This window comes from Pelobates fuscus, chromosome 3, assembly GCF_036172605.1.
Source record: "Pelobates fuscus isolate aPelFus1 chromosome 3, aPelFus1.pri, whole genome shotgun sequence".
In the NCBI taxonomy this organism is placed as follows: Eukaryota; Metazoa; Chordata; class Amphibia; order Anura; family Pelobatidae; genus Pelobates; species Pelobates fuscus.
In genome coordinates this window covers 155,048,911-155,070,383 of record NC_086319.1, presented here as the reverse complement: position 1 = coordinate 155,070,383, position 21,473 = coordinate 155,048,911, and the positions used below count along the sequence as shown (strand labels likewise).

At 39.6% G+C, this 21,473-nt stretch overlaps 1 protein-coding gene across 1 annotated transcript in view; it reads right to left on the bottom strand.

The window, feature by feature from the left end:
* AGBL3 (AGBL carboxypeptidase 3) overlaps positions 1 to 21,473 on the bottom strand; it is a 143,510-nt gene that overhangs the window by 108,752 nt on the left and 13,285 nt on the right. The window contains exon 3 of the mRNA XM_063447552.1: positions 16,311 to 16,362. Coding sequence (XP_063303622.1) covers positions 16,311 to 16,362 — 52 coding nt within the window. The remainder of the gene's footprint in view (positions 1 to 16,310; positions 16,363 to 21,473) is intronic.

The window sequence follows — 21,473 nt, the reverse complement described above, 5'->3', positions numbered from 1 at the left end:
TTACCTTTTAGCCTGGGAGGGGGGGACCGGCATGGTAGTATCTGGGAGGGGGGACCGACACTCTTTCATCCGTGGTGGCCCAGTGGTGAGTGAACTCTAGCCTGCAGGCTAGAGTTCACTCTCACGCGATCCGGTCGTTGCCATGGCAATGCTCCGGATCTCGCGAGAGGAACCCGGCGGAGCTGCAAGATAGAGCTCCGCCGGGTTCCTCTGCTGGTAGGCTGGCTCCCTCCCTCTCTCCCCACCGGCGGCCGCAATATCCTGCATGTGGGCCGGTGAGGGAGATCTTTGATCTCCCCACCGGCCCGCCATGGACTACTGCAGGGCCGGCGATAGGATAGTGCCGGCCCTGCATAGACCGGCAGGGGAGATCCTGTGATCTCCCTGCCGGCCTCAGCCCCTGGCCACCACGGCCCACCGGGCATTTGCCCGGTGTGCCCGATGGCCAGTCCGGGCCTGCTTGGTACTATGAGGCAAACAACTTGACATCATTAGTAAACCATTGGGCCTTAAAGGGGAACTGTTGCTTCTCTGGAAAATAAAACATTCAAATCCACCTCTAATTTGTGTAACCTTTTATTTTCACAAGATGCTCAGGTTCTTATTTTTTAATTTAAAGATTTAGAAAATTACATCATAATCCAATTTCAGACAAAGCAAAGCCATGGGAAACATTACAAATAAGGAGGAGAAACAGAAACATCATTTTATTTCTCATTTCCTCTTTTTGTGTGAAAAGTGCAGATTTCAAAAGAAATGTCGATTTTTATAAATTAACCTGGTTACACCTGCTTGGCTTTTAAGCAGACAGCAGGTAATGTTACTTCCTGGTTTGGTTAGCTCAAATCAGTTGACCTCAAGAGGCAGCAATTGCCCAGAGCCCCTGGTTTACAAAGACTTCTCATTGAGTTGCATAAGGAAGACTGTGATTGGACAGTCATAGAAAGTCAGGATGTGGTTAGAAGGTAAGAGCTTGCTAACTCTGCAGGTAAGAGAACTGCAGATTTTGCAAGTTGATTTTATTTTTTTTTTTTAATATTTCTTTATTCAAAAAAGTTTTCACATTTTATATTACAATACAATTCGAAACATACATTATACACATACATAATGCATATTGCCCCAAATGCTGTAAATAGATCCTACTATATAAAAAGAATGCATTCATTAAGGAGCAACAAGCCATCCCCCACATAGACACAAAAAAAAAAAAAAAAAAAAAAAAAAAAAAAAATTAACTGAGGAAGTCGTTATTATGTTATATACCCAAAGTCTGTGGAAATATGACAGGGAGTATATCCCTAGAAGATGACCACAGACTAAAAAAGCTATTGTCCATACAAGTATATCTACTGAGTGATTTGGGCAACTCCTTCAGACCCCCGTCCCCTCCCCCAACACATGAAAAATTTATAAGTTGCCATATAGTAGGGAACAGGTGTTTAACCAAGATGAATACCAGTCTCTTTTTTTTGAGGCCAGTGACCAGGTATTAAGAATATCATTTTCCATTGTTAATTGAAGTTTAACTTGTTTAATTAGAGAGGCCTTCTGGAAAGGCTCGGAAGATTTCCATTGTCTTGCAATGGTAACTTTGGCTGCAATAAAGCAGTGAGTAGCTAAACATCTGTATTTACTTGATTTGAAAGGCCAATTCAAATGCAGGAGGGCCGAGGCTGGATTTTTGTTTATATCATTAAACGAAGCCTCATTCATTGATATTTCCGAGAAGATATTGAAGGTCCAGGCCCATAATGGCTTAAGTGCTGGGCAATACCACCAAATATGAATGTATGTGCCTGAATAGGTGCCACATCTCCAGCAAGTTGAGTCTTGAGAAGTGTACATTTTAGCCAACCTTGTTGGAGTATAATACCACCTATATAAAAGCTTAAAGTGGCACTCAGTCAGGTTCAATCCATGAACAAATTTGTTTACCCAAATTAAGGAGGAAAACCAGTCGTTTGGGGAGATCGCTAGATTAAGTTCCTTTTCCCATATTTTAACCAGTCTATGCGGGAAGGGATCTAAGCCTTTAAGTAGCGAGTTGGCAACCGAGATAATCTTGGGTACAGTTTGAAAAGAGAATAGAGTTTGCAGCTCTTTAACACATGGGAATGTAGATTGAACAACATGTTTCTGGATATAGTGTTTGATACGAAAGTAAGTAAATATTTCTTTAGGTGGAATATGCAGATTATCTACCAACTGTTGAAAGGGTAAAATATTATCACCCTGCATAATATCCGCTATGGTTAAAGTGTCCTTATTAGGCCAGTGTCTCAATGATAAATCTTCTACATTAGCTTCTAATATATTTAGTTTGCAGGTTCTAAGGATTCGGTTGGTTAAACCCAAGATTTTCTTGATTTCTGTCCATATTTCCAAAGTGTGGGCCAGCGATATTGGGGAGTACGGTAGCACTCTCGAGAGCTTACCAGTATCTGACCAAATATAGGAATAAAGACTAGAAGCGTGTATAGCTTCGGATTCCATTTTATACCAGGGTTCAGTAAAAAATTGTGGTTCTTGTAAAATGTAAATGTGTCGTATAATGTTCGCATGATAAAGATTTATGATATTTGGGAAGTTTAGCCCTCCCTGGGACAGTTTTCTTGAAATATTTTTTTGACTTATTCTAGGCTTTTTATTGTTCCAGATGAATTTATTAATAGCCGATTGGATCATTAAAAGCCAACTTTTAGGGATTTTGAGAGGGACCATTGAAAACAGATACAGCCATTTCGGTAAAATATAGGAGTTAATAATATTGATTCTACCTGTCCATAAGGTCTCGAGGTTTTTCCATTTTTTAAAATTTTGATTCATATCTTTCATTAAGTACATTACATTCCTCTCCATTATGTGCGAGGCATTTGCTGGAAAACTAAGACCCAGATAATTAATTTCTGTGTCAGTCCAAATAAACTGGTATTTTTGGGATAGTGTTTCAACCTGTGTCGAAGATAAATTGATGGTTAAAGCTGTGGATTTAGATACATTTAACTTGAAATTAGAAATATTAGAAAATGTATCTATTTCTTTCATGAGTGCGGCTAATGATTCCTCCGGAGATATAAGAATAACCAGGGCGTCGTCCGCGTATAGTGCAATCTTTATCTCCTGAGTTTTAGTGGGGACCCCCTTAATTAAATGGTTGTTTCTAATGTTAACCGCAAAAGGTTCGAGAGAAAGAATATATAAAATCGGTGACAGGGGACACCCCTGTCTTGTACCGTTTTTAAGATCGAACCAGGACGAAGTAATATTGGGACCTACAGTTCTGGCCGAGGGGGAAGAGTACAGTACCATAATTGCAGTATATATCCAGCCTTTAAAGCCGTATGCCTTAAGGAGTTCTCTGAGGTAGTCCCACCCGACCCTGTCAAACGCTTTTTCTGCATCCAGAGACAGGGCCAGGAGGGGCTCCTTATGGTCTTTTGCTGAACCGATAACATCTATAAGCTTTCGAGTATTATTTGATGCCCATCTTCCGGGGATAAACCCTATTTGATCTGGGTGGATCAGTTTTGTAATGACCGATTTCAATCTCTCAGCAATAATGGCGGAATATATTTTCATATCTACATTGATTAATGCGATCGGTCTGTAGTTTCTTGGGTCCCTACTATCTTTACCAGATTTTAAAATTGGGACGATATTTGATTGTAATAATTCCTTAGGTATGGCTTCATTTTCTGCAAGTTGATTAAACATTTCCATAAGGGGTTTTAAAAGATAGGATTTCATATATTTGTAATATAAGTTTGAAAAACCATCAGGGCCTGGGGTTTTATTTGTAGCTAATCTCTCAATTTGAAATTGTACTTCTTCGGTTGAAATCTTTCTATTTAAATTGGTCAAATCCTGGGAAGAAATTCTCGGCAATTGGGAATTTAATAAATATTCCTTGATGTCTTTGGTTTCTGGGGATAGCCTTAGATTGTAAAGGTCTTGGTAAAACTGGTTAAACTTTTGTCCAATCTCAGATGGAGTGGAGTATACAATGTGGTCAACCACCAGCTTTTCTACCCTGTTTTTTGCTTGTTGGTTGCGTAATCTCCTAGTTAGACCTTTACTCGCTCTGTTACCCGAGACGTAATGATTTAATTTTAGTTTATATATATTTTGCTTAATTTTTTCCTCTTCTTTTAAGTTAATTTGAGTTTGTAAAATTTTTAATTGGGTTCTCAACTCCGGAGAAGATTTTAATTTATTCTTTTTAGAGCATGAGTAGAATTCAATATATAAGTCAGGCAGTATTGTGCCGTTCTTTTTCTTAAGGAAGTGGTCTATTTTAATTAGATAGCCCCTCATTACCGATTTATGCGTGCACCAATTTATTAACGGAGAGGTATCTCCCGGGTTGTTTTCTGCCCAAAAATATTTCAATAATTTGGTGAGGTCCTCCCTATTACTAGGGTCTTTTAAAATGTTATCATTTAGTCTCCAAGTATTACGATGTAGAGGGGGAGAATCCCCGAGATCAAATAGGACGAAACTATGGTCTGACCAAGTGTTTTCCCTTAGATTAATATGGTTAAAGAGCGGGATGGTGTTGGCATTTGTTAAGCAAAAATCTATCCGGGAGTAAGTACCATACACCCCGGATAGATGGGAAAAATCTTTTTCAGAAGGGTGTAATAGTCTCCACATATCGTATAGATTATATTGTTTACAAATATTATTCAATTTTTTTGCTTGTTTGATAGCTCCTTTGTTGTTTGATAAGGGAGATAAAAAAGTTCTATCCATAGCTGGATCACTAACACAGTTAAAGTCCCCGGCAATGATCAAATGTCCCCTGCAGATTTTATCAACTTTGTCCATTATCAGGGAAAATTTGGTCATTGGGTCGACATTAGGTAAATAGACATTAACCAGAGTAAAAACTCTATCATCAATCTTACATAATAGAATAATGAACCTCGCTTCTAAATCCAATTCAATATGGAGAATATCCAAGTTAATATCTTTTCTGAATATAATTGCCACACCTCTTTTTTTTTTTTCTGTTAGTGAGGCCTGAATCACCGTTGCAAAATTTTCTCCACCCCAAGTTTGTTTAGTGTCTTTAAGCCAGTGCGTTTCTTGTAGAAACGCTACCTGTATGTTTAGTTTCATCAACGAATCATACAGTCTGTGCCTTTTCTTATTTGTATTAAGCCCCTGGACATTCAGGGATAAAAAGTTCAACATAGAAATACATATAGACAATATTTTTTAACTTCCTGAAAAAGACAAAACCAAAAATAACTTGTCACACTATCATTAAAATAAAAAAAGAAAATACGACACCCAACATGTATACCATCAGATGGAGGGCACTGAATAAGCCCCCCATCTACATTCAACCGTTTAGGTAAAAACCTAATGCTATTGTAGTCATTGAAAGCCATATAGGTACAATGAAAATCGAGTAGCATAGCTACACAAGAGGGGAACCCTGAACCATGCCTGAGTTAGAAACCAGCCCCTGAATTGCCCTCCCTTTGTTGTGTTGCTTCTCTCCCATTATATAGCAGGGGGAGGGAGACAATGAGAGGGAAAGAGAGAGAGAAAAAAAAAAAAAAAAAAAAAAAAAAAAAAAAATATCCCCAAATTTTTATTTAATTTATAAATATCTTAATTAGTCTATCATTATTTATACATAGTGCACACAATAAGAATATTTTGTGTGTAAACGTTAATTGCTAGTGACTTAAGCTTGTGGAGAGATTAGTGAATTTGTGGTGAATTATCTCACTTGGGACAACTCCCTAGTGTTAGCTTTTAAAGTGTTAATTGTTTAGCAGCAGTTTTACATAAGACCTATAGAGTGATAGTGAGTTTAGTTAGACATGGGTATCCTTCTACTAATACAACACCTATAGGATACCTATGGTGACTAATTTATATTTTTAATACATTAATACATTATGCAATATGTGAGCACAAAAAGTGATATCCTATGTTATTTCCCCCTTTTCTTTCCCTTTTTCTTCCCCTTCTCTCTTCCTTCCCCCTTCCGGGTGGTTTTGCCCACGAATATAGAATAAGGGCAAATATAAAAAAAAAAAAAAAAAAAAAAAAAAAAAAAAAAAAAAAGGCAGAGCATTCTTTTATCTATCAATACCTTAATCTCAATGCCTATAATATATGTCTAATTTGTTCTTGCAATTGCTATATAATGTGTTACATTTATATATACATTCACAAATATGTACCATATACCACCGCCTAGGGCATTGAGAACAGCATTACCTGTCCCTTTCTCTTTTTTTTTCTTTTCTTTCCCTTTTTTTTTGCCTTTTGTTACCCCCTTTTTTGACATATTAATTAAATCAAATAAGATTTACTTTAGTACATGTAAAATAATATTGGAGTTATTTACACATGGATATCCATCTAGTGGGGGACGCCCAGGCAGTGTCTACATTTTCAAAGAGTAAGATAATTAGTATATTTATAGAGGCCCAATGAAAACAAGTGAATGTTGCTTTTTCATATGTTAACTTGTAAAAAAAAAAAAAAAAAAAAAAAAAAAAAAAGTTGCAAGTTGATTTTAGGTATATCCTCAATGAAAATATACATAATTAAATGCAAGCACGTTAGAAGGGGAGAGCTTACAAAGGCAGTAGGCAGAAAACTGCAGGTTTTGCAAGCTGATTTTAAGTATATCTCCAAAGAAATAATACATATTTAAATGCATCCATGTTTTCATTTGGGGTATATCTATTAAACAGTGATTTTTTAAAATTTATTTTGCAGTGGAGGTAGTTGAGTGTCCCTTTAAATATAAGGGTAAGTTAACATGTTATTCATTTATAAACAAAATCTTGTGAAGTGACAAATCGTTTTTGGGGAGTTAACTATGTAAAGCCTTGTTCTTTTCGTATATGGATTATTTTGAGTAAGCAGTGCAACTACCAAAGTACCGTACGCTTGGCAAAATTACAAATTAGTATTGAAAAAATGGTTGGCTCTGTGTACCTCACAATACGATTGATACACATTATGAAATCTAAAAGGAAAAGATGACCAGATATTCTACCAGCTATGGCCAGGTAGGGTGTAAGGCTGAGATCTAGAGAATCGCCAATCAATATTCACCGTCAGTCACTAAATGTTACATTTCTTTGATTTTCGAGTACTCCCATAACATTCTACACCTTTCCCCCTTAGTCACTTACCAATTTTCCTTCTTCTCAGTTGAATTTTTACACATGACCTCCATGTCCTGCTCCCATGTTAACTAATTTTCCCTTTAACCATACATGCAAAGATTCCACACCAAATAATATAAACTATTCCATGCTAATAACTCCTTGAACATGCACCAATAAAACACTTTTTTTTAAAAAAAACATCCATGATACAGTGATGGCTTTGTTTAGCAGTCCAGTTACTCTGGACTATGGTGTCTCCACATGGAAAGCAATCTATCTGTAAATTTGCTCCACTTATTTAGACACTGATGGCTGTTGAATGAGCAAAGTGGAAAGGGGAGATCCCTATGTGGTTTCATGAGATTTATTAGCCTCAGATGGAATTACTCTGTGACAGTTTATGGAGGACTTTCATGCTGCAAGAAGCACTTAAGAAATTGATGTCACTGTATGAATGCTTTGGTCAAGTTACAGATGCTATTAATATTGAAACATGCCATCATTTATATTCATTCTATCTCTGCAACAAGGAACAGTAATTCAGCAGCAACGCTCTGCTGGGCATTTCCTCCGCAAAGAAATTAATGTGACAAAAAAGTGCTGCAGAATACATGTTTTTCGCTTCAAAACACTATACTTAGAGAAGACTTAGAGCAGTGGGGTTCTCTGTGTAGAGGGAACAGTTGTCCAACAGTGAGCCAGGCAGTTTGTAAGAATCTTCTTGTATTTGGGGGTAGAGTGTGTCAAGCAATGTGAGTCAGTCTGTGTGTGGCTTTCTGTGCTATAGGAAGGAAGATGTGTCAAACTATTTGTGAGGTAGTCTCTGTGGTGGAGGAATGCGTGTCGAACTGTGAGACAATAAAGTGTGTATGGTATATGCTGTAGCAGAGGGCAAGGGTGGCAAACATCATAACAATATGAAGCAGTAAACAAAGGGAAAAAGAAAAATACATATAAGAATGACAGATGTTAGCAGAGCTTTCATTCATACAGTGAACACTGTATGCATCCAGAAGATAGCAATACCATTTCTGTAGCAAAATCACACACAATAACAGATACATAACTGTGACAATCCTCTTAAACAGGGACAGAACTACTATAATTTTATCACATGACAGGAGGCTTCCTATTTTGCATAACTGTTGCCCAGTTCATCCATTTCTGGCTGAGAAAACCAATGGAAAAAGAAGTGAGGGTGAGACTACGGGCAGAATGCCCAAGACCCATGCTACCAGACAAAATTGCACACACCCCAGAATTTGACACTACCATGTCCCTGTTCATGTCCCGCGCGGGCCGAGACCCACGGAAAGGGATAGAGAAGGGCCTTAAGGAATCCCAGGACAAACTCCTGGACATCCTAGGCCCTCTGGCGAAAATACTATACCTGGCCGACCTGGCCCTCTCCCAGGGCACCGCTCTGGATGCCCACATGATACGCGAATGGGTACAGCGAGCCATCTGTATCCTGGGCAACACTAACACGGCGATGTGCGCAGAACGCCGCAGGACAGCGTTACTGAAAATGGACCCCAAATTAATGGAACTGGGGAAGAAAGAGATGGGACCACTGGCGAACAGCCAGCTTTTCGGAGACTCGTTCATAACAGAGCTAAAAAAGCACGTGAACCTCTTCACTGCGCTTAACAAGGCACAGACGTCCATCAAACAAGTATTTCACACACCAGTTTTTGGCAGGGCTGGTCGCCAAAGGGGCCGAGCCACCAGCCGATTCTGGCCTACAGGCCCCAGAACTCAAACATCTCAAGCGTTCTTCCCATCTACAAGAACCAACTTCCCACAGGGTTCATTCCGTTCCAGAGGCACCCGCACCCGCGGACGCTTCAACGCAGGTGAGCAACCCCAACACAACCTCTTTGTACTCTCATATGACTGCAGGCAGACTGTCTCTCTTTTCACAGGAATGGGGGAAGATATCTTCGGACAACTGGATCCTACGTACGGTGGCTGGCTACGAGATCGAGTTCTCAGACACCCCGGTACAGAACCGTCGCCCACCGCCAATAAGAGCGTCGGCACTACACACCAAAATCATAGACAAAGAGATCCAGGCCCTGTTCGACAAAGGGGCTGTGGATATCGCCCCGGACGATACGGGTTTCTTCATCTTCTTAGTCCTAAAAAAAAACAGGAGACTACAGACCGGTCATCAACCTGCGCCAGCTGAACGGTTTCGTCACCTACAGGCATTTCAAAATGGAAGGGATCCATCTTCTCAGAGACCTATTGCAAAAACACGACTGGTTCACTCGGCTAAACTTAAAAGATGCCTATCTCTCGGTACCGATAGCCCACGTCAGCCGACTCTTCCTCAGATTCACCTGGAAAAACCTCACATGCCAATTTACTTGTCTCCCATTCGGCCTCAGCTCAGCACCATGGTGCTTTACAAAGCTCATGAAGCCAGGATTGGCATACCGAAGGGAGAAGGGCATCCGCTGCCTAATCTATTTGGACGACATCCTAATATTCTGCGAGACTGCATCCAGACTTCGCTCTCAAACAAGATCCATAGTGCACTTATTGGAATCATTGGGCTTCATCGTAAACAGAGAGAAATCATCACTCCAACCAGCCGAGGTGGTACAATTTCTAGGATTCGAAATCGATTCAAGAACGTGTACCCTACGGCTACCCACGACAAAAATTGCGACGATACGGAAAGAAATACGCCGGGTACTCCGAAAAGACTCAATACCACTCCGCCTACTGGCCAGAATGGTAGGCCTATTATCATCTTCCATACAAGCGATCTTCCCGGGACCACTACATTACCGAGCCATGCAACGGGCGAAGGCCCACCACCTGAGACAAGGACGTACATACGACCACTGGATTCCGGTGTCACCAGAAGTACGGACAGAACTTCGATGGTGGCTCCTCCACATGGAGGCATGGAACGGCAGAGCCATATTCGGACCAAACCCGGACTTCATCCTGGAATCGGACGCCAGCCTATGGGGCTGGGGAGCCCACTGCGCACGGGCATCCACCAGAGGCCCGTGGTCAGAGGAAGAGAAGCTCCTACACATCAATTGCCTTAAGTTGATAGCGGGATCCTTTGCGATACGCAGTCTGGCCAAACACATGTCCAACTGCTGCATACTCTTACGCATGGACAACGTATCAGCAGTACATTACATAAACCATCTGGGCGGAGCCAGATCACGAGCACTAACAGAAGCAACGAAGGACATCTATCGATTTTGCCTGCCCCGCAACATCATGATCAGGGCAGAATACCTACCCGGGGTCAACAACCTCACGGCGGACTGGTTCTCTCGACATTGGCGAGACAGCAGCGATTGGCGCCTAAGCACCACCATCTTCCACAGGATAAGAACGGTAAGAGGTCCCCTACACATAGACCTCTTTGCGTCACGGACATACACGCAACTACCGAGATACTACAGCTGGCTCCCGGATCCACAGAGCCAAGCGGTGGATGCGTTCCTATAACAATGGCCACCGACAGGAGCGTACGCGTTCTTGCCATTCTCAATGCTAGCACCTACGCGGATCAGGAACATCACTGATACTAATCACTCCATTGTGGAAGAGACAAGCATGGTTCCCGGACCTACTAGCGCTGTCACAGGACCATCCACTAGTCCTACCAGTGTTCCTTCTAACGAACCCGGAAGGGGAACCTCATCCACTAGTAACACAGGAACGACTGGAGCTGGTGGCCTGGAGTCTTTCCGGGGATCCTGGAATGTCTCAGGCCTATCGCAGACGACTAGAGACCTACTATGAGACTCATGGGCACCTGAGTGCGCAACTACCTATCAGCATGGAACACATGGAATCGCTGGTGCATGGCGAGGGACCTCGATCCCTTTACAGCACCTATTCCCTACATTCTAAATTTTCTGTCAAGCTTATTCTCGGAAGGAAGAGCATACAGGTCGATTAATATCACCCGATCCGCCATCTCGGCGGCCCACATTCCGATAAACAGAACACCAGTGGGTCAGAACGCTTTGATATGCCGTCTACTTCGGGGTATCAAACTGTCCAGACCTCCGGCCCCGAAGTATAACAGTCTATGGGATGTAGATCTAGTTATCAGATTTCTGAAAAATTGGCCCGACAATGAGACCTTATCACTAAGACAACTAAGAGCCAAGCTGATGCTCCTGCTATGCTTAGTTTTGTTTCGAAGAGTCTCGGACGTTAGAGCTTTCGACGTGGACGGTTTCACGGTAACACCAGAAGGAGTTACCTCACGGTGTCACGCAGGACCAAGACGGACTCTACGTCCATGTCCTATCCCTTTTTTCCAGCGGTTCCTCGTCTATGCGTAGTGAACACGCTTCTACGGTACGTTGAAGTAACCGAACCTCTTTGTTTTTCCCAATCGGGTCAGCTACTGGTGTCGTACACCAAACCATACAAGCCCATAACTAACACCACGCTGGCTAGATGGGTATGTTGGCTCTTATCCCTGGCAGGGGTCGACCCAAAATTTGGGGCCCACTCGGTATGAGGGGCGGCGGCTTCACGCGCATATTCGGCGGGAGCATCGTTAGCGGATATTCTACGCTCGGCAGACTGGACTAGAGAAAATACCTTCAGGGTTTTTTACTTTAGACAGACATCACACGCATCTTTTTCGTTGTTACCGCAGCGTTAAAAATGCAAAATAGGAAGCCTCCTGTCATGTGATAAAATTGTAGATTATGCTAACGTAGTGTACCTATAATCTTAATTTTAATAATGACAGGAGGCGAGTATTTTCCCCCCACATAGATTTTCGGTTGGTCCCTCCCTAATACTCGCCGATTTCAAGTATATTTACGATAACATTCTATTATTGGTAAAGGGGGAACACCGAGGTTTACAGTTCTGGTTAGTATATAGTTATGTATTGTAGCATTATAGCCAATAACTACATATCGTTGAATGTAACTTAGGTAGACAGTAAAGAAATAAGCTTCAGTCAAGAGCCATAATATGCATCCTGATGGGATAGCCTATCACAACAAGATATATTGAATAAATAAATCAGGTCTATATGTTACATGCGGACAACAGTTCACTTCCACCACCTTTCACCTATTTCAGTTTGCATAATCATTACTTTCAGGGAATTTGAAGATGCTTACATGGTGGGGGCAGGCTCCAAGCTAAAGGGAGTATACATGCTCTTTGACTCCAAACCTGTTAAATCCTATGTGGCCTTACTGTGGTAGAAACTAAGGGCATTACAATGATGTCAAAAGTACAACATTTTATTTCAGCACTGGATAGCTCCACATGTTCAACAGCAGGAGGAAATAGAACAGATGTTTTAATATAAGATATACAAGAAAATAAGGCACACCATATGACTTCAGCTATATTTCCCAAAATTCCAGTAATTGGAAAATGCAATTGAACAACAGTTGTAGGTGCAAGGCTACAAACACCTACATTTTCAAAGTAAATTGTCCTTTTATTTTACATTAGTTAAAGTTACATGGCATATAGATTATATTTAGTATGATAATTAATATTACAGAAAAAATCCCATACTGCCAATATTCCAATATTCCAATATGTTGATTCCCATGATTCCTATTATATCACAGACAGTAACAAGAAACATGTAGGAATCATGGAAAAACGAAATACATTTTCATATAGAGCTGGAACATTTAAACATTAATAATTCAAAATGATGGCAATCATTATGTGCTTCAGTTGTCAGATGTTATTTGATTTTAATATATATATATAACTCTGCTTGCTATTTGACAAAACCACATAAATCAATAGCATTTACTAAGATGAATACAGTATATTACATTAGAAAGTGACATTTCCCGTTTAAGCCCCTGTGCTATTGGAGACCTCTCAATGCTCTCATATACCCAGAGTAAAATCAATAACATATAACTGCTCAACTAGCGTATCACAGAGCTGAAATATTAGGTGATATTCACTAATATTTGTGATAAAGCCCACACCATGACTTTATATAGCATATAACAGTTCTTATGGCATTTCTTAGTTGCGACATATTCTTAAAAAAACTAAATAATATGTCTGAAGATTCTACAATCAGATTTTTTACTCTGTTACCTATTTTATTTGCAGTGACTGCTTTTTAGTACCCACATAATGTGCCTTCAGCCTCTTCCATTATTTTATATCCTAGTTTACATATATTCAAAACATACTCTAATTACACCAACGAAACCAATATTATGTTATAACCGCATACATTAGGTAAACTTGCTAAGTACTAAACACACTTAACAATGTTTTAAATAAAAGTGAGTGTTCATCACTGTTTTTGTTTTAAAGTTTGTTGCTTAAATACTACCTTATGTAAACATTGTCAAAATGTTCACCTACGCTTGTTAGAAGGAATGGAAGCAATATTGTGACTGTAAAGATGCATTCTCTATCCATAGACATTGCAATAAAAAACGGTGTGCTTATCTGTTTGTCATTGTCTGTTTTAGATACACTGAACACAATTATAAACGCAACACATTTGTTTTTGCCCCCATTTTTCATAAGCTGAACTTAAAGATCTAAGACTTTTTCTATGTACACAAAAGGCCTATTTTTCCCAAATATTGTTCACAAATCTGTCTAAATCGGTGTTAGTGAGCACTTCTCCTTTGCCGAGATAATCCATCCACCTCACAGGTGTGGCATATCAAGATTCTGATTAGACAGCATGATTATTGCAAAGGTGTGCCAAAGGCTGGCCACAATAAAAGGCCACTCTAAAATGTGCAGTTTTAACACAGCACAATGCCAGAGATGTCGCAAGTTTTAAGGAAGCGTGCAATTGACATGCTGAATGCAGGAATGTCCACCAGAGCTGTAGCCTGTGCTCTGAATGTACATTTCTCTACCATAAGCCGTCTCCAAAGGCGTTTGCAGAGAATTTGGCAGTACAGCCAACCGACCTCACAACCGCAGACCACATGTAACCACACCAGTCCAGGACCTCCACATCCAGCATCTTCACCTACAAGATCATCTGAGACCAGCCACCCAGACAGCTGCTGCAACAATCGGTTTGCATAACCAAAGAATTTCTGCACAAACTGTCAGAAACCTTGGTGAGGTGTTCTCTTCATGGATGAATCCCGTTTTTCACTGTACAGGGCTAATGGCAGACAGTGTGTATGTCGTCGTGTGAGTGAGCAGTTTTCTGATGTGAACGTTGTGGATCGAGTGGCCCATGGTGGCGGTGGGGTTATGGTATGGGCAGGCGTATGTTTTGGACAATGAACACAGGTGCATTTTATTGATGGCATTTTGAATGCACAGAGATACCGTGACAAGATCCTGAGGCCCATTGTTGTGCCATTCATCCACAACCATCACCTCATGTTGCAGCATGATAATGCACTGCCCCATGTTGCAAGGATCTGTACACAATTCCTGGAAGCTGAAAACATCCCAGTTCTTGCATGGCCAGCATATCACCAGACAAGTCACCCATTGAGCATGTTTGGGATTCTCTGTATCAGCGTATACGACAGCGTGTTCCAGGTCCTGCCAATATGCAGCAACAGCCATTGAAGAGGAGTGGACCAGCATTCCACAGGCCACAATCAACAATCTGATCAACTGTATGCGAAGGAGAAGTGTGGCACTGCGTGAGGCAAATGGTGGTCACACCAGATACGGATTGGTTTTCGAACCCCCCAATACAGTAAAATTGCACATTTTAGAGTGGCCTTTTATTGTGGCCAGCCTAAGGCACACCTGTGCAATAATCATGTTGTCTAATAAGCATCCTGATATGCCAGAGCTGTGAGGTGGATGGATTATCTCAAGAAGTGCTCACTAACAAAGATGTAGACAGATATGCGAACAATATTTGAGAGAAATAGGCCTTTTGTGTACAAAGAAAAAGTCTTAGATCTTTGAATTCAGCTCATGAAAAATGGGGGGAAAAACTAAAGTGTTGCGTTTATGATTTTGTTCAGTGTATATTTGAAATTTAGATCGAGCACAAATATTACAGGCAGATATTGAGGAAGTTTATTTGTGTAGCAGACATCATGCCATTTCCAGCACAGGGGATTTAGATGCCAGAAATATCCCATATTGTATTTTAAGCTGATTGAAAATGGTTATCTGGTTATCTTGCTTATGCAGACACTAGAGAATTGTGATCATATCATTAGATGCATGTGTTTCGCAACATGAACGCAGAGAGCCCATTAGAGAGTAACAGTGCTTTGTGCATTAGCAATCCTGAGGGAGGTTGGCTAGCACAGGGGACCGGCCCTCCTTTTGACAGGGGAAACTCGCTGCTACATCCCCACTGACGCACACCATCACTTGCTGCCCCCTACTCCCTTCCTGCATACATTTATTTCAATGATGGGAGGTACGATAAACAAAAATATAAGTCAGATATATTTCTATTTTTTTTTAACTTTCATGTTCAGACTATGTATGAAACTATTGTTTGACTTTATTTGAAGGAACACTAAAGTCACCCAGACCACATCATCTCAATGAAGTGGTATGGGTGCAGTGGTCCTTTGCTTTGAAACATGCAATGTAAAACATTAAGCCACTACAGTAAAACTTGGTCACGTGACATGGAAACTCTTAGCAAATCAGTTTCCAACACTTCTCAACGAGGAGCATGGAATTACCATCAGCTAGAGAACCAGATAATGTTGTTGGTGGCTGAGCGGCTGGTAGTACAGAGGGAGTTTTTACTGGAAACCTAAAACAAACCAGCAAATACAGGATTGTATGCCTAATGCTATGGTGTTCCTTTAACATGCTAGCTATGTCCATCACATTTCAAATAAACGTTAAACATTATTTCATACTTTGAATTAGTGAAGAGGTTAACTTAATTCAGAGGCCCCATTCCAATGGATTCTGACATTTCTAGTGACTGGGCAGCAATGGCTGCCCAGTCACTAGTTTAAGATGTAGTAACATATATATAGTAACATGGGGGTATCAATAGCCCCCACAAGTCTTTTTATTTATTTTGTCAAACAAAAGAGAGGTTTAACTATTTGTCCACTGGCTTACATAAAAATGAGAATTGCCATTGAGGTAGAAATATGTTCATCTTCACTTAATTTTGTCCATCTGGACCAGTGTCTTTTTCCCACAAAAAAAAAAATCAATTATTTTTAGAGTTGTTATAGTCACCTGCACAATATTCATATGTATTAACATCTTCAGATTCATAAAGGTCTTCTTCCTGCAAAAAAAAATTGCAAGTAAAATGTAAAGGGTGAAATGCTTTCTTTTAAAAAGTCAGTAATGCCTTAATATAACTTTTAAAAATTATTTTTATTTTCATATTTCTATACAAATCACATATACAAAAGGACAAACAAACATTATTATAAGATCATTTTCATACATGATTAACCTATCAATCTAAAAGATGATCATTTTATAGCGTTACAATAACAACATACATGTCATACATCCTAGAAGTAGAAAGATTCAAGATCAAATGTTCCGAGGGAGGGTGGAGGTAGGTGAGAGAAAGTAGGGAGAGCTTGATTTGCTTCTTTCTCTCCTCTTCTCTCTCCGCTGCCCCCACTACAAAGTATACAAATAAATATTTAACTAAATGAAACGTTGGTGGAGAAGTAGTGTCAGATAGCATATTTCTAAGACCAGAAATGGAGGAGTTAATGTAGACTCTGGCTTTCTCACACACTATCAAAACTTTTTACTGATTTTTTTTTTTTGGGGGGGGGAGGTTATTTTTTTCTTTTTAACTAGCTTATTGACTCTCCTCTTTTTATTTACCTTTTTGGGCTATTCTCAGCCAACCTGCACCTTTCACTTTCAGGCACATCTTCTGCTATTCATAATACCCCCCTAGCTCCCGCTCCCTCCCCTTCTCTAACATCAGTTGTTTTAAGTGTTAAACTCTATTAGATTGATCAGTATTGCTTCAGACTTGAGGAAGAGAGAAAACTCTTGAAAACTTGTCTTTGAAATATTATGATAGTCCAATAAAAAAGGTATCATTGCATACTCTGGTATTTTGCCATCTTGTCTACTGGACTAATCCAATTTACACACACACACACACACACATATATATATATATATATATATATATATATATATGTATATATATATATATATATATACAGGGAGTGCAGAATTATTAGGCAAGTTGTATTTTTGAGGATTAATTTTATTATTGAACAACAACCATGTTCTCAATGAACCCAAAAAACTCATTAATATCAAAGCTGAATATTTTTGGAAGTAGTTTGTAGTTTGTTTTTAGTTATAGCTATTTTAGGGGGATATCTGTGTGTGCAGGTGACTATTACTGTGCATAATTATTAGGCAACTTAACAAAAAACAAATATATACCCATTTCAATTATTTATTTTTACCAGTGAAACCAATATAACATCTCAACATTCACAAATATACATTTCTGACATTCAAAAACATAACAAAAACAAATCAGTGACCAATATAGCCACCTTTCTTTGCAAGGACACTCAAAAGCCTGCCATCCATGGATTCTGTCAGTGTTTTGATCTGTTCACCATTAACATTGCGTGCAGCAGCAACCACAGCCTCCCAGACACTGTTCAGAGAGGTGTACTGTTTTCCCTCCTTGTAAATCTCACATTTGATGATGGACCACAGGTTCTCAATGGGGTTCAGATCAGGTGAACAAGGAGGCCATGTTATTAGATTTTCTTCTTTTATACCCTTTCTTGCCAGCCACGCTGTGGAGTACTTGGACGCGTGTGATTGAGCATATTCCTGCATGAAAATCATGTTTTTCTTGAAGGATGCAGACTTCTTCCTGTAACACTGCTTGAAGAAGGTGTCTTCCAGAAACTGGCAGTAGGACTGGGAGTTGAGCTTGACTCCATCCTCAACCCGAAAAGGCCCCACAAGCTCATCTTTGATGATACCAGCCCAAACCAGTACTCCACCTCCACCTTGCTGGCGTCTGAGTCGGACTGGAGCTCTCTGCCCTTTACCAATCCAGCCACGGGCCCATCCATCTGGCCCACCAAGACTCACTCTCATTTCATCAGTCCATAAAACCTTAGAAAAATCAGTCTTGAGATATTTCTTGGCCCAGTCTTGACGTTTCAGCTTGTGTGTCTTGTTCAGTGGTGGTCGTCTTTCAGCCTTTCTTACCTTGGCCATGTCTCTGAGTATTGCACACCTTGTGCTTTTGGGCACTCCAGTGATGTTGCAGCTCTGAAATATGGCCAAACTGGTGGCAAGTGGCATCTTGGCAGCTGCACGCTTGACTTTTCTCAGTTCATGGGCAGTTATTTTGCGCCTTGGTTTCTCCACACGCTTCTTGCGACCCTGTTGACTATTTTGAATGAAACGCTTGATTGTTCGATGATCACGCTTCAGAAGCTTTGCAATTTTAAGAGTGCTGCATCCCTCTGCAAGATATCTCACTATTTTTGACTTTTCTGAGCCTGTCAAGTCCTTCTTTTGACCCATTTTGCCAAAGGAAAGGAAGTTGCCTAATAATTATGCACACCTGATATAGGGTGTTGATGTCATTAGACCACACCCCTTCTCATTACAGAGATGCACATCACCTAATATGCTTAATTGGTAGTAGGCTTTCGAGCCTATACAGCTTGGAGTAAGACAACATGCATAAAGAGGATGATGTGATCAAAATACTCATTTGCCTAATAATTCTGCACTCCCTGTATATATATATATATATATATATATATATATATATATATATATATCAAATACTGTCTGGCACTCAATGCTGTGATATTCTTAGTGCCGGTGCTTAGTCCTAATTATGGTCTCAGCATCCACGTAAAAATAAAAATAAACTTCATTTATCTGTGGGTTTAAAGTAACATTTAGTTATAACCTCATGAAAAAGGGTTAGATCCAGAAAGTTGATGTTATTTTTATCCCATATCGGAGTACTACCTTGGGAAGCTGTTTTTACAAGTTAAGTAATATTTTGCATTTCTTTTTATATCTTCTACTAACCATGCTTTATTCAAAAAAAGTCACAAAGTTAAGAGTGTGTGTCTGCACCATTGTTCGAAGATTAAAAGAGATATGTGGAGAGATTATTTCTGCACCTCATTACCTGAATATTGATGTATCAATCTGCCCAACATATCTCACATTATTCTCCACACCTCTCAAATACCCTTGTTAGCCTGTTATCACCATTATTTATACAATTCTAGCATACGATAATATGATGTATATTGGAGGAGATTATCAGAATATATATATATATATATATATATATAAAAAAAATCCAAAATCCCCCGCACTCACGCTTTAGTTGATTGCCACTGTGCCGGGTGCCATAGCTCGGACTCCAATCGTATAATCCACCAAAAAACAGCTGCTCACCGGTCTCTTAAAAGTTCAAAATTTTATTAAATAAAGATTAAAAGAGACCAACGTTTCAGTCCCAGCTCGGGACTTTCCTCAGGGCTGGGACTGAAACGTTGGTCTGAGGAAAGTCCCGAGCTGGGACTGAAACGTTGGTCTCTTTTAATCTTTATTTGATAACATTTTGAACTTTTAAAAGACCGGTGAGCAGCTGTTTTTTGGTGGATTATATATATATATATATATATATATATTTTTTATTTTTTATTTTTTTTTACATGAGATAAAAGTACCTGAGCTGCAGACATTACAGCTTTTGAACCCTTTGGTATTTGGTGCAGTGCAACCCAGGAATAGTAAAGCAGAACGCTCAGAATGCCTTACTACATTTAAAAATCTATATTTTAAAAAAATTTAATAGTTCAAGAAAATGTTTGTTGCCATATTATCATCTTGTCACCTACTGGACTAAAAATAATATGTCCTGGAAATATTTTTTTGCTTGCTTATATAATCATTTATATTATTTTGTTCAATTCCTAGGTGAAGATCATGTTGTCATCCAAAATGTGTGTCTGACAGCTCTGCTTTATTTTAGCTTATACTTCCATGTTGTTGCCAATTTATGGTAACCATAGTAACTTTCAACCTTTTCGGATTGAAGTTTGTGTAGCTTCACTGAAAAAGTGTTTCTGCTTCATTGGAAACATACGATTCCACCACCAAGTAGCACTATGTAATATTTTGGGAGTTTTACATTGGGGAGATGTATTTAACTTTTTATTGATGACATTATTAAAATACCCTCAAATACTAATAACAGATGGATTTGTTTCTAGCTACAGAGAGCCAACTGTTAACCCCCTCCATGACTTAGCCTTTTCCCAAGTGCTGGCATTTTGTGACAGAGACCTTTTTTTTTAAAGGACAAACAGCACTCTCTTTAATCCTTTTGTTTCCAAAGTTTGACAATAACTTCAACAACTAGTGCAAAAATAACTCTTAATAGATTAACCTATTAGTCTAAATTGTGAAAATGCATCATATTGCTAGAAATTAAATTCATTTGCGGCAGCTATAGGACAAATACGGCAAGCAATAAACTGTGGTTTTAAAACTAGACTTTAACCAAATTAGGCATGCTGATATTTTAACTTTAACAGCGGTGCAAAGACAATATAAAACAATTATACAGTGTAAATCAACCCAAATTATAATTATACAATGTCACGAGTGTAAAGTACACAAAAACAGGGAGTCTATATTATACTTCAACTGAGAGGCGGTGCAGCATATGAAAAGGCGATTGGTTTAAGGGCATATTTCAAAAATGCCCCATCAGGGCTATAAAAAAGGGGCTTAACTAAATTGAGGTACCCCTAACCAAGCTGGTGAGGGTGAGGGGGCGGGGGGTGGGGAGGAGATGGTTACAACATTATAAAAAGCATTAGTAAACTTTAGAAAAACTAGCATTGTGTAAGATTTGTAACCGTAAAGCCACAGGGCCACCAGCTGACCATCAACAGTGGGGTATATTCCCCATTGAAAACTCAATGAAGAAAAACTGTGTAACATAAATACAAAAAAACAACAGCGACTAATAGGCTTAAGTCAGGTTGTGGATCCAGGACGCTCTCCTTTTCTTGGAAGAAATGGGACCACTGTACGAAAATCCCATCAATGTGTTGGCCCAGTAGCTGGTACACAAAGTATCAGGGCAGTAAGAAATGCTATGCCTCCTCTGAAGATATTATGGTTAGGACAGTTCAATCTTTGGTCACTTATCAAGATTGTGAAGCTGTCCAATGATATTCTATGTTTGCTTCCCTTAACGGTCACGTGACTCTGCTTAGGGATCTTCTCCACTGCAGTGTTGCTCTAAGCAAGTCTTGATAAAAGGTAAGATGACTAGCTTCAAATTTTTTGTTGTTGAACCTTTGGGATATTACATCCCTAGTAACCAATGAGGAT